This window comes from Abramis brama (genome assembly GCF_963993115.1).
Source record: "Abramis brama genome assembly, chromosome: 10".
Taxonomy (NCBI): domain Eukaryota; kingdom Metazoa; phylum Chordata; class Actinopteri; order Cypriniformes; family Leuciscidae; genus Abramis; species Abramis brama.
This window is the reverse complement of record NC_139972.1, coordinates 31,644,022-31,670,657: the sequence shown is the minus strand read 5'-3', so window position 1 is coordinate 31,670,657 and position 26,636 is coordinate 31,644,022. Positions and strand designations below refer to the sequence as shown.

The 26,636-nt window shown below is 36.7% G+C and overlaps 1 protein-coding gene across 1 annotated transcript in view; it reads left to right on the top strand.

Moving 5' to 3' along the window:
* slc36a4 (solute carrier family 36 member 4) overlaps window positions 1-26,193 on the top strand; it is a 33,384-nt gene extending 7,191 nt beyond the window's left edge. The window contains exons 6-12 of the mRNA XM_084127458.1: window positions 4,471-4,566; window positions 5,918-6,002; window positions 6,214-6,468; window positions 8,931-9,029; window positions 13,289-13,458; window positions 14,565-14,734; window positions 25,041-26,193. Coding sequence (XP_083983584.1) covers window positions 4,471-4,566; window positions 5,918-6,002; window positions 6,214-6,468; window positions 8,931-9,029; window positions 13,289-13,458; window positions 14,565-14,734; window positions 25,041-25,336 — 1,171 coding nt within the window. The 3' untranslated portion in view covers window positions 25,337-26,193. The remainder of the gene's footprint in view (window positions 1-4,470; window positions 4,567-5,917; window positions 6,003-6,213; window positions 6,469-8,930; window positions 9,030-13,288; window positions 13,459-14,564; window positions 14,735-25,040) is intronic.
* The last annotated feature ends 443 nt before the right edge of the window (window positions 26,194-26,636 follow it).

Below are 26,636 nucleotides of genomic sequence, written 5' to 3'. Positions count from 1 at the left end.
ATTGAAATTTTGTTTAATTTATTGGTTTTATTTATTATATTAATAATGAAATTAATGGAATTTTAAAAATTTGACATAAAACATGACATAAATATAAGGCAGTCGCTATTTGCAAATGTGTAAATATCAACTAGATTCTATATACACTAAGTGACAATAGCATATTTTCTTAGAATCTATCACTATTTACACTATGTAAAAATAGCAGTATTTTCTTTGCAATAAGTGTAAAAAGTAGTTAATGATAATTATACTTAAAAATAGTGGCACATACTGTTTGTACCTCAGTGTTGTTGTACAGTAAACGGTATGCAATAATAACATAGCGTGTAAATAATTATATTTATTAAAATTATTAAACGGATGCCGCCTTATTGGGACAATAAAGCCCTCCTTACACCTACCCCTAACCAATAAACACACCTTAGACCCTTTATTTCCACTTTTAGAATATTTTCTTAATTTGTTATTGAAAATAAAGGCCTTTCCGATCTGATATGCGATGGGAAAAGGGAGTAAAGCGAGTTCGGCAACTCCGGGTCGTTTTGCATCAAAACTTTCTGCCACGCGCCTTACCCAAACACTATTGCTACTGTTGACAATCCAGTGTCTTATTAGAGCTCGTAATAAAACAAGAATCAACATTAGCTTTTAAGAGATGGCGAGAACTGAGGGATTTGAAATGTTGTAATAGAGAGTGTTTTTATTACTGAACAGGTGAGTTATATTGAACAGATTAATGTAGCTCTCTAACAGAGTTGACTGTAAACAATATTGTGCGTTGTGTGGATGCTAATGGTATTGTTATAGTTTAATTATACTTATTACATGGCTTGGTTGAATTCCAATGTAGAATGCGGTCTGTTATTTCTTGATAACAGACGCTGCGAAGTATAACACACCGTTGCCATGAAAAACAGAGCGTTGCTATGGACTAGACTATTTTCTTTAGTGGAAGCAATACAATCGTTTTTTAAATCAATAAACTCCTTTTTAAATCAATATTTTGTGAAATTATTGATTTATTTGGTAGGTAGCCATGTAATAGGGATAATGTAGAGCGAGGCGGTTGTTATAGCAAATACAACCCCGACAGGCTGATCGGGACCCCGACACGAAGCTCTACATTATCCCTTACTTTATAGATATCGCCTTGTTCTTGATGTAAATGGGCCTTTACTTCCTGTCATTCTTTATTTAACCAGGTCAATAGACAAAAATAACCCCTGAAATACTAATTTCACACATAGCAGGTGTTCATCTAAGACTTTAGATAAAGCATCGCTCATTTCAGGTGACCAAAGGTTGACTTTTAGATGATTGTGGCCCTCTGCTGGAGCACACGTGAGATATGTCCCCCTTTTCTTTGAAATTGTTCTGAAATTGTAAACGGATGTTTGATACTGATACTGGTGGTGATGGAAAACCAAAGCAAGCGTGCGTGCAGTGAGCTTTTGGCAGCGGCGCTCTGGGATAAAGCAGGGTTCTCAAGTTTTATCAAAAGCTTGGAGTGAGATCACATGCGGTTAGGGGAGGAGCCCTAATGGAGCCCCGCCCCCCAATTTTACCCATTGTTCATAATTAACCAGCACAAATTGAAATTATAACAATTGGTAAATCTGATAAATGACAGAGCAATTCATCACATCAAATATACTCTTTAATGTTATATTTCAAAATGACAAATATACAAAAATTACAAAAATATAACAAATTGCTCCAAACAGTTTGGAAAAACAAATATATTAAAACATATTATATAAACACAAACTTTTATGTTAGATGCGATTAATCGATTTGACAGCACTAGTTTTTTTTTTTATGTTTGTTGTAGTATAGATTTTATTATAGTGTTTTTTTTCTAATATACATTTGAGTCATGAATAATATTATCATTTTCTTGAACTTATAAAAACTCTGGTACAATGCTAATTATTATCTCAAGTGGTAAAATATCTTTTTGCTTTTTCCCTGACATCTTTGAAAAATACAAATGCAATGGCAATGATTAATGTATGTTTTGACAGGATATAAAATATTACCCAGAGCACTCTACTTTAATACATGTAGCCTTAATGTAACTAGAAAGACTATTAATACAGTATAATATATAATTTAAAATAAAATGAAGAAATACATCTTCATTCCTTCCCATACCCACTAACATTTCCCTTAGTTTCAGATAACGTAAGCTAGCCAAACTGAGCCAAAGCTTCTGGCCTGGTTGCAAAGTAGTTGTAGAGTTTTTGACTGCATCAATAATAATACGATGGGCTATATATTAAATGTTCTAGCCTAAAAATGTTAGACGAGCTTTCTTCCAACTTACCTTCTCCATCACGACGTGTGTTTGCGCGATGTTGTTGGTTACCTAGTAACGAACGTACGGTGGCCGAGAATGTTCCGTCAACTTCCGTGTGTTCGCGCATCTATGTTGCCTAGTAACGAACGCAATCTGGCCGAGATACGTGCTGGCGGCAGGAAACTTCACTTTGTGTGCCTGCGCCTCGTATACAACGTTATATATAAAGCTTGCAGGACAACTTGGTTAGCAGGCATTGCCTTTTCGGCGTGAGAAATACACGGTGTGGCGTGTGAGCGTGTGAACTGGTTGAATTACGTGTGTCTCACGGCCAATGCGTGAGACTTGAGAACCCTGGATAAAGTGATTCCCATGACCACGTGTGGCATTTGAAATATTCCCCAATGGAAGGGGCGACCTAAAAACCAATCTCATTAGGTATTCATATAAACGTGAGAGGCTTGGGTTGTTTGTAAAATTAGAAGTGTGCATACATTTGAAGCATACATATTCTGTATTCTGAATGTAGCAGCCGCTAGCGAATGGACGGCCTGAATATCTGTCGGTGTGTTCACACTTTAAAAAACGCAACTTCTTGCATGCATTCCAGCTTTAAGCACGTTCAAAGGGCTCTCCCTCGGGTCTGAGCAGAGGAAGCGGCAGAATACTGCATCAGTCACATGTGGGCAGGGTGTTTTTTACAAAGTGTGCCAGTATTACAGTTCAACTTCAGCTTCGTCGATGTACTGCTGAGGATATACACACATGCAAAGTATAAGTCACACTACAGTATATAATCACACTATCACTCATTCATTTGCTATTAAGCCATTCAAGCGCGATAAGATGCACAAAAAAAGAACTTAAATCTGTACTGGCTGTGTACTTAAATCTGTGACACACACACGACTCGTGCGCATTTTCTCTTTCGCGCTTGAACGGACAAAAACACAAAATTATGCCAAATTGCCCGCTTTGTCGAGTATCCTCGTAAACATAGTCTTAAATTACATAAATATAATATTATATTGAGTTACATAAAGTCTTAAATGACTGTAAAGAGTTGTGGGGCATGGGATGTGTGTCGGATCTTAAAGTGACAGCAGCCTAATAAACCTGTTTCTGTCTGTTATTAATTTAAAGCAAAGACAAAGATAAAAACACTCACTGCTCTTGACTGAATAACTTTTCTAGCATTAATAAGGATATATTTTAATATAATTTATGCATGGAGACTGATGTGTTTGATAACTTTATTCAATTTCTGTGTATTTTTCTACCTGTTAGATCAAGTATTTAAAATATACCGTCTTTGAATTTGGATTAAATGTGAAATTATTACAGTATAAAAATAATTTTAATTTTAGGTGCGAGTAATCACGATTAATTACAGAATAATGTGTGATTTTAATATTATTTTTTTTGTAATCGATACTATTATTACAATTTAAACTAATCCTTTTCTTAATATATTTTAAAATGTAATGTATTCCTGTAATCAAAGCTGTATTTTCAGCATCATTACTCCAGTCTTCAGTGTCACATGATCCTTCAGAAATCATTCTAATATGATTTATTAAGAAACATTTCTCATTTTTATCAATGTTGAAACCATGATACATTTTCTTTGATGTATAAAGTTCAAAAGAACAGCATTTATTTGAATAGAAATCTTGTCACATTATTAATGTCTTTAAAATAATTTAATAATACATTTTATTTAAAATGCAATTTACTCACACCCAAAGCACTAACAGAGTAAAAGACAAGAAAACACACATAATACAATATAAAATCTCTCAGAATTTTTTTTTTTATTTTTTTTTTTTTTATTCTAAAAATAAATGTAAGCAATTTTAAGATTAAAAAATATATATATTACCGGTAATCTTTTCTTTTTTCTTTTTGAGGACATCACCAGGGAAGTATTGTTAGATTTAGCTTTGGGGGTCAATTTTGTCCCCAAAGTTGAGTCGAGTTACTCCAACAACAACCACATAAAATCTAAAAATCACGTATGATAAAGTGTTTTGACCTCATTATTTTCCACCCTAGAATTCCACAAAAAGCTGTTTTGTTTTCTGCACTGCTTTGCTCTTCAAGAATATTTTCCTTGTTTTCCCCTTTCTCTGTCTCTGTCTGTCTCATTCCTGCATGTTCTCTCACAGGTTTAAGCGCTCCCCCCTCGGTTACAGCGAAACGGTTGCCGTTGCCATGGAGACCAGTTCCTCCCAGTGCCTCAGGAAAGGTGCTCATTTTGGGAGGTTAGCTATCCCATCATGCAGTTCATTGGCATGACAGTCTTGCACCCCACTTGTGTGCATATGTGAGAGAGAGAGAGGGATGGCAAGAGGGCAAACGTCTGTGCTGGAATGAATACACTCATTAGAGTGCAGAGAGAGACAGGACGGTGCCTGCAGTGGTGTTTTCAGATCTGATGTCCCACACACACACACACACACACAGAGAGAAACCTCGTGCCCTGAATCTTAAAAAGATCTGTCTCACTGGGAAATGTTGCCTCGTATTGTCATTGTTGAAAGATAATATCATGCATGCTGAAAAATAAAACTAACAATACTACTGCTAATAAAAAAACTAATAATAATAATAATATTACAATCATTAATAATAATATTGATTGAATAAATATTTTAATAACATTTTATGTAGCTTACATTGCATATAGTGTATATATAACAGAAACTGCTGTCCTTATTTACTCACCCTTATGTGTTTAGAAACCCATATGATTGTTTTTTGGAACAGCTTGAAATCGCCTCACTATTTTTTGTGACACTTTAATGGTGCTTTTGAAAAGCTTCAGGTTTTATTCATGGCAATTGCACAGAAAAGACTGTAGTCGCTAAATGTTCCCCTTTCAAGTTATTTTGAAAAAAGTCATATGGGTTTCGAACAACATGAGGTTGAGTAAATTATGACTTTCCATTTAGTGTTATTTATTTTTTTTGAATTTATATACCATTAACTTTTTTTAAAAATCATTTTACTCTTTATTTGTATATTTTATTTAAATTTTTGTTAAATTTATAGTAATTTTTAAAAATAAATTGTTAAAATATTTCTAAATAATTTTATACATTTTTATTTTAGTTAGTAATTTTAGCACTTAAACTTATTTTAATAACATTTTATATAGCTTACAGTGCATATAGTAGACCTTTCCATTTAATGTGATTTAATTTTTTCTTTTTTAATTTATATACCATTAACTTTTTTATCATTTTACTTTTTATATTTTAAATTTTACTTAAATTTATAGTAATTATTTTTTTTGTAATTTTAGCTCTTCAACTTGACGTTATTTCAATTAGCTGCCAAGACAAACTTTCTCATTTAAATCTAATTTATTTCGTCTTATTTCTCATTTATTTCGATTTTAAAAGTTTTTTTTAATAGTTTCCATTTTTAGGTGAACTATCCCTTTAAGACATTTTTTAACAAAAATGAAGTACATGTCTCTCTGGAATACTTGATTCTTATTGGTCAGTTGATTCGGTCAAATATTTTTTCTCTAACCCGCTAAACTGTATAATTGACCATTGTTGCACCTGATTCATGTCTCTTATCACATATTATTAATATCTTTTACAGGCACCTGGTGAATTTCTTCCTGGTTTTGACCCAGCTGGGCTTCTGTAGCGTTTATTTTGTGTTCCTGGCCGAGAACATTAAACAGGTATGTGCGACAGTAGTGCTCCAAAATTTCATTTTCTCCATAGATGAGCAGATTTTCACTATATGATCGAGCCAGAGCCAATGAAAACGAATGGAAAAACACATTTCCAGAATGAAGACCGTCAGCACCCAGACATAATTCCAAACAAAAATGTGATTGGCTGTTACGTTTAAAGCCAGATTAAGTCAAAGCTCAGTGTGTTCTTGTACAGGTGATGGAAGGAGCTCGTCCAAACACTTCCGCGGAGACCGTGCTGTTATACTCCAATAGCTCAGAGGAGGGCGCCGTCTCCCCAGACACTCCTTCTGCTGCGGGGCTGGATCTACGGCTCTACATGGTCTTCCTCCTTCCCTTCATCATCGTGCTGACCTTCATCAGGGACCTGCGGAACATGGCCGTGCTCTCCGCCATCGCCAACCTCTGTATGGCCATCAGCCTCATCCTGATCTTCACATATATACTCCACGTAAGTGTGCGTGTGTGCTGAGGCTGCGTGATTGTGGGGGAAAAAATCTAATTGCGATATTTGATAATTGCAATTTAAAATATTTTTTTGGGTTTTTTTAGCTCCATGTTTGTTGTTATTATATAGCAATATGACAAATAAATAAAAAAAATATTATTATTATTATTATTATTATTAAATAAACTATTAAAATAAGAAATATTACTATTGTAATATCTTACTGTACAATAAAGTATTTAAAGTCCCCCTGTAGTCAATCATTTTAACACTTAAAACTCATCTTTGATCACCAAAATGACATATTTAAGTGTTTTTTCCTTGAAAAAAATTCTTGATGCCTAAAAATAGCTTGAATGTACTTTTCTAGTTACTTGAAAAAAGTAATCTGATTACGTTAATGGTAATGCATTACCCCAACACTGATTGAATTCATGAAATGTACTCTTACTCTCCCAGTTATTTAAGACTGCTCGAGAGGTCTCAAGTTTTTCTCTCAAAAACAAAACTTAATAAAGTGGTCAAAATCATGTCTGGCCCATCTTATGATCCTTTCTTACTCATGCTGTTCACTTTTCTTATAATCAACATAGACTCAAAAAAATGATTTTAGCTCTTTGTTCAATTTCATTAATTAAAATGAGCATATGCGACACAACCCTTCATAGAAATGATTCCAGCTTAATTTCATTAAATGTAATCAATGTAATTTAAAAAAAATTTGGTTTACCAATTTTTTTTTAATTGAGTCAACATGAATATTTTTCGTTCGTCTTAACCGGATGTCACTCAAATTAATTTTGGCCTCTTGTTAAAATAATTAATTAAAATAAGCAAAAGTAACACGATTGTTTAATATTGTCACAACTTAATTTAATTGTGTTCAATCAACCTAATTCATTTGTGTGAAAACTACATGAATCATTGTTGTTGACATCTAACTGGGCAGTGGATCTGTAGTTCCCAGCATGCTTTGCAAGGGACTGCATTAAGAGGGTCAATTTAGGGAAAAAGTGTTATTTTATGTGTTTTTCAATAAATGGAAAGATGTTGTTAGTTAATGTTAGTGTTTAATGTTCAGTTATGTTAGAAACTTAGAGGACTTTCTGTAATGTTTTTGAATTTTGTGGTTACCATTATGCAGAAGAGTGGCAACTGTGTTTAGGCTGTGGGCTCAGTGTTACGCTATATGTGCATTAAACCTCGAGTTCAGGCTGTGGGCACTCAGCATACACTGTGTAAACCTCACTCGCAGACCTGCACAAGTAATATTATATTACTATGTAAAAAATGGTTTTAATTCAATTGAACACTAGCCGTGTGTATCATTAGAAGTGACCGTAGAGTCAAATTAACTAAAATTATAATGTTGGTGATTTAAGGCAGGACAAAAACTAAATGTAGTTAACCTGACAAAACTTTATCTAGCAGGAATGACTAAATTAATTTAAACAAGATTACAACAAATTATTTCAAACTAATTTGATTTTGTTGGAAAAATGTAATTCAATTTCGTGGAAAACCTTTCCTTAATTTAATTAAGTTCGTTCAACAGATTATTTTTTTGAGTGTAGATGGAATTAAAAAATAACATTATATTATGTAAACATAAATATGAGATGATTTTAAATCATTAAATCTAGGCTATATCAGTGAACAGCGCACTGGTTTAAAATTTGTATTTAAGACATGTTGGAAAAGGTGTTTATCTTTAATTTCCAATGTGAATATCAGTGTATTCTCTTGAAAATGATTTGTCAAATGTGTGCTGAATGTTAACTCCTCTTAGGAATTTCACCATTCAATGTGAATTTATCTGAGAATATTCTTAATTAAGGAAATCTATTCAGTGATTGGTCCATGCCAATATCGTCATCCAAAATCCCATGTGGCACAGCAAAGTGTCGTGAATCATCTCTAAGACTGACACTTAAGCTTTAGTCCTACACTTCACTTAAATTACGACTGAGATGCTTGATAACTAACTTTTAAGAGCAGCATTGAGCCAAGAATTTTGTTTACTCTTTACAATTCTTAATAGTGTTATTGCGAGTAATTCTCAGAGGCTTGATAAATACGGTAAATGAACACAGTTCAAGCAAATACATTTAATTTAAATAAATCAGTGTCTTTGTGATTAAGCCATATCGCGATTTCGGTTTTATTTCATACTTTCATATTATTTCAATCTCATATATCCACTTTTGTAGTCAGTAATGCTCATTGTGCACGACTGATACAAGCCTGTGCATGCAAACTCCCTGACATTGCATGAAGCCACCAGATCAGATTGGAGTCATTTTTCTATGCATCAAATTGTGAAGGCTGTGGGTGGCTGGTACGTCTGAGCCTGACATTTGATCTTAAAATATATTGTTCCTGTAAGTGTGTGTGCATATTTCAGCCTTTATACTAGAAAGAAAGACTGCAATTATAGTCATGTGAAACTATATATCTGTCCATAGGATGTGAGCGATCCCAGAAGCCTGCCATATGCCTCCACATGGCGGAAGTTTCCCTTCTTCTTTGGAACAGCCATATTTGCTTTTGAGGGAATTGGAGTGGTGAGTTTATGATTCAGGTTTTATTTATTTGATTTTGATACATCTACTATTTTTTTTTTTTTATTATTGGTATTGAATAAATTCAGGTACAATAATAACAATGGACAATTCTCTTGCTTCGTCCACTATCATTTCATGCTTTTTTTCCCACTGAGCTTGTTTTAATGCAGTATGGGATTTCCTCTGCAAAGGTTACATTTGCATAAATATATTTTGGCAGATGCTTTTATCCATAGTGACTTTACATATTTTCAGTGCAGTATTAATATTACAAAACAGTTTTTTGAATATTTTCTTCTTTAAAACAACTTAAAGGGGCTATATGTAAGAATATTCGTGCATTAATCGCCTTTTTTTTATTGCCAGTGTGTGAACAGTTTGTAACGAAACTTAAAAACGAGACCTTCCCTGACTTCCTAGGTCGTCTTTGAAAGCCTGTACACTGATTTTTATGTGAAGGACTCAGGACGTTTTTTCCCGGGAAAAATAAAAGGATGTGACGTTTACATGCTCCTGAGAGCCTCTCTTCCGTTCAGTGACACGTGAAACTAATGCTTATACAATGTTCAGGATAATAATGAAAGAGCCATTCAGTACTGTAATGTTAATGTGTCATGCAAAGAAAAGCGATTAATTCAAACTATAGTCTCACAGACAGATCTATATAGTCTATAGCCTCAAATGTACTTATTAATCAAACTATCATAACAGTAATTTTAATGACCTCATCTGCTGGTGAATAACAGAGCTGGTGTAAACATATCACTATGATCAGATGCTCTTAAAGGGATATTTCACCGCTGGAAAGATGAATGTGTATTTAAATTGGGTCATTTATGTAGTAGAAATGTGAAATTATTTTAGAAGTTGGTGCCTTTTACACCGTGTCCTAACTACACGCGATGCGTTAAGATTCCAGCGACAGGCAGTGTGTCTGTCCACACTAGACGCGACGCGACTGTGAGACGCCACAGCGTGTGGGCGGAGTCTCGCAGCAAGTGCAAAGCACTAGAGTAATCTTGACGGCACTCGCAAGAAAATGGACACTAAAAGTAGCTACATAATCAAATTCACAAATATTACACCATTTAAAAAATACATAGGCTACTGAGTTACTAAAACAATCTTTGTCAAATAATACACTTGTTTGTTCACAGTTTTAACATTCTTGTTTAAATTTGTTTAATTTCAAGATCTGAGGTGAATTATATCCATTGTTGCTTTTACAGCTACAAAGCTGGAGCACTAAATGATATTCAAAGTCACATTACACGCTTTAAACATTAACCCTCTGGGGTCTGAGGTGTTTTTGGGGCCCTTGGGATGTTCTGACATGCCCTGACATTTGTGCTTTTTTCAGTTGCTTATAAACATATTAATGGCAAAGGTGTAAATTCACTCTATATAGCACAAACAGGGCTACCATAATATGTGAGCATCATGTATGTAGATGTTTGTATTTTTAAGAGAATAATGTTAATGCGTGGTTATTGAAAAAAATAAAAATGAAAGTTGCTGAAATAAGACCACAAAACTCATAATATGTGTCCACAAGACTTTTGACTAATGGATGTTGTCGCTTCGAGTTCTGGCTTCAAAATTATGTGAAAATAGTCTTGCTTTATCGTTCACATAAAACAATACATTGATTTAAATTGGGTAAGACAGGTTTTGCTTGGAAAGCCAATATGCGAGGGGGGCGTGAACGAGGAGTGGTTTACACCTGAGAATACAATGTCCCACCCATTATGCGTAATTTACTTGCATAATGAGCCATTCATTCAGGTGTGACACTGACTGAGCCACAAGAATGAATGCAAGGACAAAAGATATATTTAGAAGAAGACTTATATTGACCATTTAAGATTTTGCTTACATCTATCTTGTAAATATGTTTTGCTATTTTATTAAAAAGGTTACAATTACAACAATAATTAATTAATTAATTTTATCATACGCATTTCAAAGTTAAGGATTCATTAGTTTGAATATCGCCTACATTGGAACAAACACTATAACATCTTAGTTGATTATTTTTGACAAAACCTATATATATATATATATTTAACACGAGCAGAAATTGGCAACATTATAAGCTTATTTGATGTGGCAGTATTTTACAGTAAAAACTTTATAATCTATCCGATTTTTGTAGTCGATTTTTACTCATCTTAGTATAGCAATAGAGTTTGCTAAAAGCTGTTCATTCATTCACACACAGAAACGCGATTCATATTTAAACAGTCTTTTTGCGTGTACAGACACTTGCGATTAGAACAAAGCATAGAACTGACCTATTCCTCAGCTGGATCCGTTGTTCCTCGAAATGAAACTTCCAGAACTTCGGAGGTAAATTTTCCAGGATTATTATCAAGATAGTATTATTCCATCCTCACAGCGTCGTAAAGTACATGAGACTGAAAGTGAACTCGTGGTGTGTGTTATCCAGCTGATGTGGGCGTTTCACAGGTTTGCGTCCTCAGATTATTTGCGTTTGAATAGCCCGCGCTCTCCGTAGGCGGAGTCACATTAAAACTTAATGAGCTGAGATGAGAACGACTGACATCTCTCTCTTAACATACATATTACATAAACTGAGAATATTTGTTTTTTATAAAAATTACTTCATTTAAAAGAAGAGAATTCAAGCTTCATGCCTGTGTGACTGATTGACTGAGTATTCGCTGAGTTATGGTTCATTTTCGGACGCGTTTCAGAATGGACTACACTGACAGAGAGAAAGCAGAACTCGCTTCGTGTTTATTTTTCTTTATTTGGCAAAAAGCACAACACTGTTTTTATTGTGAGTATACACAAAAATAATACACACTTAACAGGATAGATTGATGTATGAAACTCCTATGGAAAATCAAAGTCAACTGAGTATTTATGAGTCTCTTTTACATTGATAAAAAAAAAGCGAGCTGGTATCGCCGGCGATACCGCCGACCCCGGGGGGTTAAATAAAGCACATAAACAGTACCTGAGATTATCATTGCCACACTTTGTGTTTGTTGTTCCAGCGCGACGTCGGAGAAAAATAGAATCGGCGCATGTCGCAGTCGCGCATGGTTAGGACAAAAACTCTGATTAACATGGAAAAGACGCCTTTTATCTCGCGTCGCGGCGTCACGTCACGACTGAGAAAAGCCAGAAAATGTATTTTTGGCTCATGTGGATGAAAGACAACTCCTCCCAGAATGCACTTGCTTCGCTGCCCTACAAGGCCACTCCCAAGCCACGCCTACCGGTTACAGAGGGCAGTATCGGAAGAAATGATACAACTAGGCTACTAGTCGACTCGAAACTGAAAATATGCCGTTTTATCGTGAGATCCCCCTATGGGCGGGTTGAAAACATGCGGAACGAGCTCCTACTACTGGCTGTAGTCTCTCGCCTCTGGCCAAAAAAGCCTCCGATGACGCTAAATGACGATTTTTGCATCATCAGAGGGTTTTTTCCAGACACACAATACAGAAATCTCTCATCTCAGGAGGACATGAGGGAGGGATGAATTCTACATATAGCCCATTTAAAGGGGCTATATGCTTTTTTCTGAAATTTAAACTCGCGACTGACACCTGTGGCCAAAAAACTGAACTGCTCTTCCTTTCTGCTCGCTCTCGTACGTGCACACTTCACAAGTCATCCGCTGCAAAGAAGTCAACATTATGTTTACAGAGGTAAGAACAGTCAAATACATATATTGTTTGAGAAACTAAGTTTGTTTGCTGACTAGCGGTGGTGGCAGAGTGATCTGAAACGTTTAACATGAACGCGCTTGACGTCACATCCGCAGACAGCGCGCGAAAAATCCGACCCGACAGAAAATAGGAAAAATAGGATACAGGCTTATAGGTGCACCCACTGTGAGCTGACAAGGTGTCAGTATGCTCATCAGGAGATGTTTGAGTCATACATGGTCAAATAAAAAGGCTATTGTTACGTTTATTTTGGGGAAACAGTTGCATATAGCCCCTTTAATGTACAGTTATAATGCCATGCATTGGGTTGGTACCCTAGCATTACATTACAAAAAAGTAAACTCTACTGCAAGTAGGTGATGGTAAATTTGACATCTTACGCTCTTCTGACCATCAAAATCAGACAATAGTGGATTTTTATTTTTTTATTTTTTTACAATTAGAGCAAATGGCAATGCAAAAATGATATTTGCCTTGGTCTCCGGAGTGTGCATGTGATGCCTGGAACAATGCTTCACCAATCAGTCTTCTGTATATCCTGTTTTGTTTGTGTAGGTTCTTCCGTTAGAGAATCAAATGAGCGAACCGAAACGATTCCCTCAAGCCCTCAACATTGGCATGGGCGTCATCATCGTGCTTTACGTGACCCTGGCGACGCTGGGCTACCTCTGCTTCAGAGACGACATCAAAGGAAGCATCACACTCAACCTCCCGCATGATTCCTGGTAACATGCGCTCAAACTTGCTTAAAAAGTCATCGAAGTGGTGGTGTGGGTGAAAAATATAATCATATGCACATGCTATGGCGCGTTAGTGCTCATGTGGGAAAAATGGGTTCAAGTCCGGCCTGCAACATGTTCCCATTCGACTCCCTTCTCATGCTTTTCCGTCCTCTCTCAACTACCTCTATACGTAAAAAGTGGCAAATGCTGAAAAATCAAAATGTAAAATGTCTCATCCATCAAATCTGAGTGTCTGATTCAGATCAATGTAGTTATCGCAGCACTCTTCCATAGTGCAGTTAAGAGACATAATATAAAACTCCTCGTCCTCTGCGCTCACTGTCAGAAACGGCTCGAGTGATTGATTGCAGTTCGGAGCGACTTAAGATTAAATTAGCAAGAAATCAAAACCAGCTGCTTTCAAGTTTAGCTTTAACTAAAGGCTGCCATTTCCAACTAACTTCCATCGAGACTTTTATTAGCAGTTAATGTATTTCTAGAACTCATTAGCATCCTGTCAGCCGAGAACAGTCTGTCACCAGAGCCAATATCTGATTCAGCAAATCGGTTGCTGCCTTATAAAGCAGTGTGACATGCTTCTGAAACTGTTAAACAATGTGTTTTTGAAAGAAACAAATTATTTTATTATGCAAAGATGCATTCAATTGATCAGTAAAGACTTTTATAAGAATAAATCAAATAAATGCTGTTCTTTTTCCCCCCAACTTTCTATTCATCAAAAAATCATGGAAATAATTGCATCAGTTTCCACAAGAATATGAAGCTGCACAACTGTTTTCAACATTGATAATAATAACAAATGTTTCTTGAGCAGCAAATCATCATATTAGAATGGTTTCTGAAGGATCATGAGACAATGAAGACTGAGTAATGATGCTGAAAATTCAGCTTCAATCTCAGGAATAAATTACATTTGAAGTCAAAAAGTCATAGTCTCTGCATCGAGTTTCCTTTGAAGTCATGTGTTGAAATGGTGCATTGCATCACTGACATTCCTCAACCGTAATTGCACATTCTGTTATTTCTGATCTTTCTCTGTGTGTGTGTGTGTGTGTGTGTGTGTGTGTGTGTGTGTGTGTGTGTTGCAGGTCCAATCAGCTGGTGAAGGTCTTGTACTCGTTCGGCGTGTTTGTGAGTTTTGCAGTGCAGTTTTTCGTGCCGGCTGAGATTCTGGTTCCGCCTGTGTGTGAGCGCATCAGAAAGAGCTGGAGACAGACGGCTGATCTCAGCCTTAGAGCGGTGCTCGTCTGCCTCACCTGTGAGTGTACACACACACACACACAAACAGACGCACACATGCATGCACACACAGACACACACAAACAGATAAACACGCACACAAACACACACAAGCAGACAAACACGCACGCACACACAAACAAACAAACACACAACCACACACACATACAGACACACACATTCATACACACATACAGACACACACCGACAAACACACAAAACAACGCGCGCAAACACACGCACACGTACACATAGCGTGTAAAAGACAATTAAACCGTCACTTCCTAAGAAACTGCCATAAAATATTTGTATTAAAAATGGAAGTTTCTGCAGTCAGGGAAGAAACTGTGGCTCTTTTCTTCCCTCCATCATAAATGACTTGAACCCAACAAACACTGTCATGTTATTCGGCATTAGGACGCTTCTGGGAGGGAATTAAACCAAATCATTCTGACGACAGACTTTGGCTCAGGCGTTTCAGAACGACATTTGAGATGCTGTGCGATGAAATCGGTCCACTGGTTAGTCCAGTTATCTAATCATCCACTTTTGAGGCAAAGTCATGTGACTTTTTTGTTGTGCATCGAGGGATTTATTCAGTAAACGTGTTTCCATTGTTGTTTATGCACGTCGTCTTATTGAGTATAAAATCCGCCCCAATTCAGCGCATAAATTGTTTAAAATTAATTTGCATTTTGGCGCTTCCATTATTTTTTATGAGATACCATAAAATTTGCATAAAATAGGTGACTGGTAACATAGTTATAGTCACATCTTTCATAATGAAAGCAGTCCCAGAATGCATTGTGCCGAGCTCAATGACAACAAAAACATCCAAGGTGGTGAATATGGGTTTGTTCTGCCTATATAGGAAGCTCATCGTATGCTTCTCCATCTTCATCATCCGCTTTGTTTCCCTCGTATATTATCTGAACTCGCTCCACCCATCCATCCGGTCGGTCTGTTTCCCCCCCCCCATTCTTATCTTCTCCTCATCCTAATCCTCCCTCTAATATTCATTGGTGACGAGAGGCGAGATAGTGGAGGTTTGTACCCCTCCCAAAAATGATGGATGGATCCTGTGAACCATTGTAAACCTGAAGGTTTTTGGATTACTTTGATATATGTTTTTTATCTTTGGAAAAATTGAGTCTGCCGCTGAACCGTGAACCACCCAGAGACCTAAAATATGAAAATAAATATTTGTTTAACACCGGCAGTCATGCAGGGACAAGTGAGAGAGCGTTGCTATGAAGAAAGAAGGAAAGAGGAAGAGAGCATGTTGCAAGAATTGTTTGCGCATGTCGTAGAGTGAATGGAAAAGTGAGTGATGGTGTGTTTTTGTATTCGAAATGGAGAAAAATGGAGTGAGACTGTGTGAAGACCGTGCAAGCCGATTTCATGTTATGTGTATATTTTATTCTATTTAATTTTGTTTCCAATTACCTTTCTATCAGTTTTTTAAAATCTCTATCTATCTATCTGTCTATCATTCGATTTATCTAAAGAATGATAGAAGTGAAAATAGCTAAAATGATAGAATAGCTCAAATCTATCATTCCATTTATAAATCTTGTCTATCTATTGTTCCATTTACCAATCTTCCGTTCCATTTCAAAATCTACAGTTCATTCCATTTATCATGTTCCATTTATTTTTATATATCTATCTATCTATCTATCATTCCATCTATCTATCTATCGTTCCATTTATTTTTATATATCTATCTATCTATCATTCCATCTATCTATCTATCGTTCCATCTATCTATCTATCGTTCCATTTATAATTCTATGTAGCTTTTCTATCACTTTAGCTATTTTTACCTCTCATTCTTTCTAGCCGTCTACATTCTAGCTATCTTTATCATTCTAGCTTACTATCCATTGTTCTATCTAGCCGTCTACATTCTAGCTATCTTTATCATTCTAGCTTACTATCCATTGTTCTATCTAGCCGTCTACATTCTAGCTATCTTTATCATTCTAGCTTACTATCCATTGTTCTATCTAGCCGTCTACATTCTAGCTATCTTTATCATTCTAGCTTACTATCCATTGTTCTATCTATTGTTATCATGATTTTACCTGTTGTTAATAGTAACCATCATTCTACCAGTTGTTCTAACCACCTATTGTTTTTGCTCTTTATCATTCTAGCTATTTTCTAGTGATCTATCTTTCTTGCAATCTACCAATTTCTAGCAATTTATATTGTTGTATCCATCTATCATTCTATGAAAATACAATCTTTCTTCCTTCCTTCCCTCCCCAGTGTCTCTGCTCACTATTCATTTGTCAGTCTTTTGTTCTGTCCATGTCTCTAGTCTCCTGGGACATATCACGTTCTCCACTTATAAGATTTATTTTATTGCATCCATGACTCTTTTTCTTTTGTCCTGACCTTTCAATCATTCGCTACTCTCCGTCTCTCTTTTCCTCTCTCAGTTCAAAGGTTTAAGTTGCAACATGCCGTCATGAAAGAAACATGAATGCCTTGAAAATTATTTTTTAAAGAACAAAACTTAGTGGCGTTTCTTAAACTTTTGAGTTAAATGGTTCACGTTAATTCATTGCTAAACTACATTTATATTTCCGAATTATGCATTTCTGAGTAAAGCAATTGTCGGTGGGAAATTATGTTGGGTGGGACTTGATTTTATCCACTGGGGGTTGATTGGTTTATTGGCCAAGATATTATTGGTTAATATTATTCTCTGTGCCCACACAGCAGAAAAGTCATTTCAGAGGCAGAGAAAGTCATTACATTTATGAAAAAAATGTTTTCTTTACCATGAAATGCGCCGGTGAGCCGTGTACAATGAGACTATGGACATTTATTAGGAAAGAAAATAGCAGGGTTCCTACTTTCTTGGAAATTATTGTAATTATTTAAATTAGAAATGGAAACAAAAGTAAAATAAAAATGTAAAAGGCCTGGAAAAGGTCATTGAATAAATACAATTTTGAAATCCTTCACGTCTTGGAAATTTCCATAATAAATATAACTGTTTCTAGTTATGCACGGCTCTAAATAATTTATTTGCCTACAAGTTGCTGTTTTTCAGTGCAAAACTTGGAAAGTATCTATAGACAGTTGGTCAGAAGGCATGGGAAGCCAGAAATGGGGTCATTCGTTTATATTATTCATTTTAATTTATTTACATATTTCTTTAATACATAATTTATGGATACAAAAAGTAGCTGTGTATTAGTCATATATAAAATTTTCTTTTTTTAATGACTAATAATGATATAAAGTTTATGGATATAGAGTTTTAAGAATAAAAATAAATTAAAATGAACAAAAAATGTAAATATATTTATTTATTTATTTATTTATTTATATATTTTTGTTTTTTATTTTCTCTTTAAACGGTATATCCATAAATTATATATCACTATTAGTCATATCACATGCATCAGCTGTGTTTTTCGGTCCTGTTGGACGCTTTTATGCTGCACATTAGTGATGCGGATTGTGGTTATAGCCACAGACACTGCAGATAATCTGTGCGACGGTCGGTTGGGCCAAGTAATAAAAAGTAACAAACTGATTAATTACGGGTGGGTGGATAAGATAAATCATTAATGATGGAGATATTTTGTCAGGCAGTATTTTCAAGATTCTAAGCTACGCAGTTGCAGGGTCCACTTTTTAAAGCAACTATGGAGGCAAAACAGATCGGAGAGACATTTCAAAAACCAGAATTAAGAACAAAGCAAAATGAAGTAGTTAACCAGGATCAGTCAAGTGCTGGGTATATGATATGTAACTGCTACAAACTCATAAAGCCTATATCCAGCCTTTGCTTGGGCTGATCGGATTTAATTTATGCGTTCAGGAAGTTTCAGTGATGGAAACAGAGGCTTTACTCCCTTCAAACTTTAAATGGGAATGTCATTGTTTAGGAATTGCAATTTTGCCAAAGAAGAACTTTGACTTTAAAACAGCCTACTTCAGTGAAATATGCTACCATATCATCACTCTTAACACAGAATTAGAATAACTGTTATGTGACGATCAAGTGAGGATATCTAAATCAGAAAAAAATCATAGGTTCCGGTAGGGGTGGGCGGTACACCGGTGTCATAGTCATCACCGGTGTGACATTGCGCCACGACATGGATTTTCTAATACCGTCAATACCGTAATAAATCAATTATGTTCCTTGAACGGCTGCATTTACATTAGGGCTGTAGTCAACCAAAGAAATGCTTAGTCGACCAAAGTCCTGTCCTGCACAACGATTAGTCGACTAAAAAAAATAAAAATAAAAAAATAAAATAAAAAAAAGACGCGATGTTTTGCATTTTGATTGAACATTTATTAAACAATTGTCAGAGCATTTATAAAACAACAACGAAAAAACGTTTTTGTTTTTGTTTTATTGACACCTGGGATCCCCCGCGAAACGGTTCTCATTCGCGCTTGAATAAGGCCGGCGACACACTGGCTGCTGGCGTGAGAGTCTCAGCTGCGTTGGGTGTCTGTTTTTATTTCGGCTCCCATGTTAAAAGGTTGGAGTTTGCACACTGCTTGCGTGAGACACGCGTCTCAGGCGCGGCTCGAGCCACGCGGAAAACGCGTGCATGCTAGAAATAGAACCGACGCCTGAGTGTTCCTGCAACAAGAGTGTTCTCTGGCTAGAGCGCAGAACAGCAGAGTTTGTATGAACCGAAGTGCATGCCTGAGCTTGTATTGCTGCTGTTGCTTTGACATTGTGGAAAATAGAATAAACAAAATGTATTAGACTTTTTACCCGTTATTATCAATCTAAATTAATCTCGTTTTTAATTTAGGCAAACTTAATTTCGTTTTTTCTTTATTTAAATTTCGTTTTTCTTTATTTAAATTTTGTTTTTTCTTTATTTAAATTTCGTTTTTCTTTATTTAAATTCCGTTTTTCTTTATTTAAATTTCATTTTTTCTGTATTTAAATTTCGTTTTTTTCTTTATTTAAATTTCGTTTTTCTTTATTTAAATTTCGTTTTTTCTTTATTTAAATTTAGTTTTTCTTTAGGCCTATTTAAATTTCGTTTTTCTTTATTTAAATTTCGTTTTTCTTTATTTAAATTTCATTTTTTCTGTATTTAAATCTACCCTTTACTGTGTCAGTAATTTGTTAGTCAGAAAAATATTAGACTACCTTAAAAGTATTGCTTAATTAACAGACTGTGTGCGTTTTATATCACTAGTGCAGTGTCCGTTCTCGGAGAATATAGCCGCCCTGCTCGCGTGAGGTGCGCCGCTTCCCGCTCGCGCTGTTCTGTAGTTTACTATTAATTCTGAACGTGTCGCGTCTCGCGTGTCTGTCTATATTGCACCAAATGCGACACTGCACTCCCTTGTGAAGTCGATTGGATGAACGGTTCTCGAAATAATCAAAATGCAAACGGACAGACAGACACATAGAGATTACTACCTATATTCCTTACTGAGCACGAAGCAGCAGTGCAGCCAGCCACAGGTGCGGTTCCCGAGTGTTCTACGTGGTGCGCTAAACTGTGGCGCTGTTACAAAATAGCCTAAATTAAAGCATTTAAAGTTGTGGATAAAACATAGGCTAATTATATTTAGAATACAGTAATATATAACTGCTTATAAAGGAATAAATATCAAGGAGTAAATCAATGAAAATTTCTTTATTGGTGAAAAAAAAAGTTATACCGTGATATTATACCGTCACCGTTCAAAAGATGAAAAATACCGTGATATTAATTTTAGGTCATATCGCCCACCCCTAGGTTCCGGTGACTGGCGGGTGGATGAGCTATTTTTAATAGCGGATTCGGGTGTAGTTAGAACTGATCTCTTCTGCACATCGCTCTTCTGAGGAAGTTTTAGAAGAGACCCGTAGAAGTGCTGTTGGACAAGGGGGTAATGAGCTCCGAAGGTTGTGAGTCCGTGGCCCGTGCTGGTAGATAAAAAGATGAAGTTCTTATTCTGTCACTCACCTATGCTGTCTTTTATCTCTCTCCGTGTTCTTTCTGCCTGATGTGCTTCCTCCCTCTTTTTCTGGCTCAAGGCCGTCACCCCCCTGAGCACCGTGATAGATTACGGGTGCATTGTATGTATGGAGTGTGTTTGTGGCCGTCTTTTGTGGTGTGTGTGAGAGAGCAGGGGCAGAGTTGAGGGACTCATTCAATGTCTGGTCATTTATCTCCGTCTTCCTGAAACTCTGTGAATTATTACCTGCCTGCCCTACGGAGACAGGCCCATCATGGAGCTCTCCGCTGAGGCCTGTCGCAGAGCTCCGTGATGGGGCTTATCATGCACCTGCACGCTGAGGCCCATCTCTGAGATTCCAAAACGCCTCTGACTCAACCACTTTGTAGAAAGTTCACTGGTAACACAAACATTTCTGGTTCGATCCATACAAGAATCAAGTCACGTAACCCCAGGTTTCGACAGTTGTGGCCAAAAGTGATGTCCAGCCTAGGAAAATTTACACCTTCACCCAAATAGTATTAAAAGTTTGTTAAAGATTATATAAGCATTGTGACAAGCAGGGTGGGGCTGAGAGCCATGGGAATGGAGCAATGGCGCGAGTGTTAACTCTTCCCCCTCCACTGTTTTTTAAAAATAGTTGCCAGCCACCGCCAGCATTTTTGGTCCTTTTATCAACACTTGAATCCAACACTGAGAACACACAGCGCTCCCATTCTTCATCTTCATTATTTTACAGTCTCTGTTTAACAGTTCTGTCTTGCATGTTATTAGAGAGAACTGTTAAACAAAGAAAATAACGGTATACGAAAAATTACTGAGTACCCTGTTGGTTACAGGGTTTACTTACTTTTTTTATTCATTCATTTGGGAAAAAATATGTTGTAAATAAATATGAATTATAAATATAAATGATATATCGGCCACCCTGCACTTTAAGATATCGGCATCGGCCAAAAAATATATATATATTTTGATGGTTTAATCAAATGTGTATGGTCGTTAAAAACAAATATCCCCTCCAGACATCACTTTTGGCCACTACTGTAGATCATTGTTATTTTGGTATTTATTTATCGAATTTCTTTTTTTTTTTTTTTGTATGAATATACTGATATACGTTTAGAATTTTCCATTTTCTTTTAGAAAGCAGTTTTTTTTATTTAGATAACATTTATTTCAAGTGACGATAATGTACGGTTTTAGTTATCAATAACATGAACTTGGATTGACTCTAAAACAAGTAAAATAAGTAACTTTTGCTTCATCAGAACTCATGTCACATTCCTCTAATTATTATTCATGGTTGATTATTTGTTTGTTCATTTTTAGATTTTCATTAATTTTTTGAACGTGGGTCCATGTGTTGGTGTTGGTTTATCTCTCATATCATGTACCGAACTGTCAAAACCTCTATCCTGAGGGTGGCAGTAGCACACAGAGACGAGAAACTGAAGCGTTCATGCATGTTTGTGAGACAGTGTTCAGAATGCATGAGAGAGAGAGAGAGAATCGAGCGTGTGATATGTTACTGGTTTCTTTCTGAAACAGAGAGAAGGAGAGCGAGAGAAAGAGAGAAGATGTAGCTTAGAGAGCAGGTGTGTGACACTTCACACTAGAGCAGTGATTCTCAACCTTTTTTGGGCCAGCGCCCCCTATCCATTATCCAGGTCCCTTAATTGATTTCTATCCCTTGCATTAGCTTTACTACTAGATATATTTACGGAGATGAGAAATAAAAACCCGCCCTGTACAGCTATGATCAGCTGTTCGGCTGAGCTTTCAATGTTGTTACGGAAAGGCCGAAGCTGATTGGTTGGTTTGTCACATGACCTGCTGTGCGCTTGCGGCATTCTGCAAAGTTGAGATTTTCATCCGACCACGTATGATTTGAAATAACGAATTTGCACGTGCATAAAATGCGATATGTGAACGGCCCCTGACTGGTTCGAGTCGGATTAGCACAGTACCTGCACAGTACCAAGACGCCTGCAATTTTATTTACCGCTAGAGCGCCAAAAGTTACAGACTGCAGCTTTCATATATAATTAAAAAGCATGTCACTAAAAGTCAAATAACAGATTTGATTTGATTGAACAGTGGGAACATTAGTATCAGTTTCCCAGAGAGCATATATCAGTGTTAACGAAATGCAACAGTTACAAATTTGACATTCAATATTTAATCAACAGCAGCTGTACCGCGAACAGACAGTCAGCAAACAAGCAGCAGTCTTATCAAATTTTGAACTTGATTTGAAAATTAGTGTGAGCCCTGTGCTTGATGTTTTTCTGCTAATTGGAAAAACTGTTGGAAAAGCAAGAATCAGCAGCCTGATCTTTAGCCAGAGACCGCTGGGCATATTTGCCCCACATGCTGCACCAGCCAGAGGTGCGAAACATAGCCTGGGCTTCGTCGTCGCACTGGATGTCGATGAGATGCTCCTGAATAGTGGGCTCGCATTCGATCACATCCGTTTGAAAGGGCTGCACAACCCAACTGGGAACATCAAGGTTAAGGAGGTCCCTGAAGCCGGCCATAACCATCCTCAGGTGGTCAGTGTAAACTATGAGAAGGTCATCGGTAAGAGCCTCAGACACCTGTAATGAGTATTATTTTACAGTTCAATTGTTCTATCTCCATGAATATTTTTAGTCTGATTTGAATTAGTTGTTTTATTGCTTATTATTCTTCTAAACTGTTTATTTATATTTATAAGGTAATGTGTGCTTTAGGTGGGGTCTGTATTTTCAGACTCAATATAATCACTCGAAATAATAAACATTAAAATGGTATCCATGGAAATAAAATACATTAGGCTAATTATAATAATAGTGGGCTTGTTATATCTATTTAGTGTTTTGGAAAAAAAGATCACCTTGGCCAGCTGTGGGAAATAGCAAACTGCCTCCTGCCTGTAATCTTCTAACAAGAATAAACACATATGAACAATTAAATTATTATTGTTTTATTAATTATTTTTAACTATCTTGAAACTATTCAAGCAAGCGTTTCGCGCTCAGATGTGACGGTGGAATTAATACACAAGTCAATACTTTTTTAATGGCTTGTCAACTTTCCATTCCTCCGCTGCGTGATTCTAGCTACCACCGGATTGTTGTCAGCGCGAAACACATTTTTGAGCACATGAATGCTGATTCTAGTCAGTGCTTGAGCGCTGGTCTATGACTGGAAAAATAATAGTTGTTGCAAAAGAAACGATACATAGCTTACATGTCGCATTAAACTGGCAGATTTTAGAATGTTGTAGGCAATTATTTTGCAAATAATTACATCTTTAATCTTTTCTTGTCTGGATCTTTGGTGTAAACTCGTGAACGCCCCCCATGAACACCTGAACCCCTTTCAAAAATATTGCTTCCAACGCCCCCCGTTGAGAACCACTACACTAGAGTCTCATGAATTAAACATGTGTACAGCCTGTGTGTGTGTGTGTGCTTTTTATAAAATGCTGCAAAGAGCGTCTGGAGACATTCCACTACAAGCTGCATGTGTGTGTGGATATCAATTGTTGTGCCTTTGTTTTCAGGGAAAGGAAAGGAGGTTTTGTCTTCCACGTCAGCAAAAAAGATGAATATTGATTTTTGATTTAGACCTTCAGCCACAATTCTCTGCTTACACTCATCCACAAACCACTAAACCAGTCAGGATGTCAGAGAGTTAAAGACATACTGCAGTTTAAAATCACAGCCGGATGAATTGTGAAGAAAAAGTTACTTTGTAGATTTTTTTTTTCCATATTTTTTTCTTTGTTGTAATTAGTGTTTTTTGCACAAACTTTTGACCATAAGTATGAAACTTCTATATGTAACTCGTTTGTGCTACAGACATAAATACTGACAAGAACCAAGCTTTTGGCCCTAGCAACCATCCAGACAACCTTAGCAACACCCTAGCAACCATCCACCACACATTAGCAGCTGCACTGTAATGTTTTATATATCCCAACACTCTAGCAACCAACAGGAACACACTAACAACGGCATTATAACAGTTTATATATCCCAACACACCATAACGAACCCCTAGCAACACCCTAGCAACAAGTTTTAGTACTTCTGTTATGTGCTTTTGTCTTGTCAACATGCCGAAGAGAGCATTTTGCAGTGCCCTATCAACCACTCTAAAAACCCTATAGCATCCCAGAGCAAAACCCTGATTTATATCCCAACACACTATTGGACACCTAGCAACACTGTTAACCACAAAAACACCCTAGCAACACCTTGGCAACCACCTTGGCCCTGCCAGTATCATTGGATTGAGTTTCTTATGAGCAAACGCCACTCATGTTTTCTTCAGAACATGAAAACATCTAATTTCTCTCTCTCTCTCTCTCTCTCTCTCTCTCTCAGGTGTAACTGCTGTTATGATACCGCGGTTAGACCTGGTGATCTCATTGGTCGGCGCGGTGAGCAGCTCAGCGTTGGCGCTCATCTTTCCTCCGCTGGTGGAGCTCATGGCGTTTCCCAGTCAACCCCCTCCTCCTCTCCTCCTCCTCAAAGATCTCTCCATCGCCACCCTCGGCTTCATTGGCTTCCTGGCTGGAACCTACGTGACGGTGGAGGAGATTATTTATCCCGACGACCAAGGACAGACCCATCTCCGTGACCATGGGAACTGGACCACACCCACTACCTCACCGCCCTGAGGACCACGCCCACAAATGAAGGACCAATCAAAGAAGCCACAGTTCCATTGTTAACGCTGTGACAGCACAGACACTTCATGGTGGCTTTGGGATCAAGAACTTGTCTTATTGGGGTTGAGGTGTATTTTATAACTCCATTTGTTTGTCATTCCACAGGCACATGCCTGAGGTGTGCTGCTGGAGTGTGTGTGTGTGTGTGTGTGAGTGAGTGATGGCGTGCGTAGGAAATATTTTTCCCATACAGCCTTATGGGCTTTCCATGACTCCACCCTGTTCTGGAATGGCTTTTACTCAATCAGGTCGGTGGACCGTATAGCATGTCAGCATTTAACGCAGCGGGAGAGAAATATTGCACACTGTAAAGAATGTACGTTCTCGCTGACTAGAGGTATTATTAATAAACTAATCCTTTCTCCTGAGGCTTGTGATATTTTTTTATTATTCTTTTTTGTGACTTCAGCAATATTCAATGGGAATTACAAGTCTTAATTAACGACAATCATTAAAATGTTAAATGTATTGCGAGCGATTAAACTGTTAAGCAAAAATCCACTCTGATAGTAGAAGACAAGCAAGTCTCCTTTTTTATGGAAATATTCAGGCTTCAAAGCCGTATCGTTGTCAGTTAGCACAGACATAATTTTCGACTCGTCCCTCAGTTTGTAAAGACAAGCAAAAATCGTGTTTGCACAAGGTGTTGAAGCTTTTTAGTTAAAGCTCTTAATTTCTTCAATGCATTTCTAAATAATCCTGTTAGTTGTGTATTTCTGATTGTCACCAAGAATCCTCTTGGTATTTACTGTTTATCAGCAGGACTGTTGGTTATGAAATAAATGCTTATTTCTATTTTATTTTCAGTTTTTTATTTGTATTCTATCAATTATTTTAATTTTTCAGTTTAATTTTTATTGTAGTTTTAATATTTTGTGAGTGACAAAGCTAACTGGTGTTACTAAAAATGCAGCATTCATTTTTCCAGCACACATTAGTGTTATAGAGCACAGCACAACAGTCGGGTTCCGGAAGGAAAACATGAATTTTCTCCATAAGGAAATTGATTTTGAGTTATAAACCCTATACGCTTATAAAGACAGACCTAATGTGAGCTACGAGGTTGTTAATCAATGGTATTTGCTTCTGTTGAAGCCGTCAGCCTGTGTTATTTCAGCTTATTTTTAAAATAATCGTGTTTAACAGTGGAATTCCTTGTGAAAAACTACATTACCCATGATGCTGTGCAGAAAATTACACCAATCAGAAAGTAAAGTCTCGTTAGCTCTGTCCACTCCCATGAAGCACT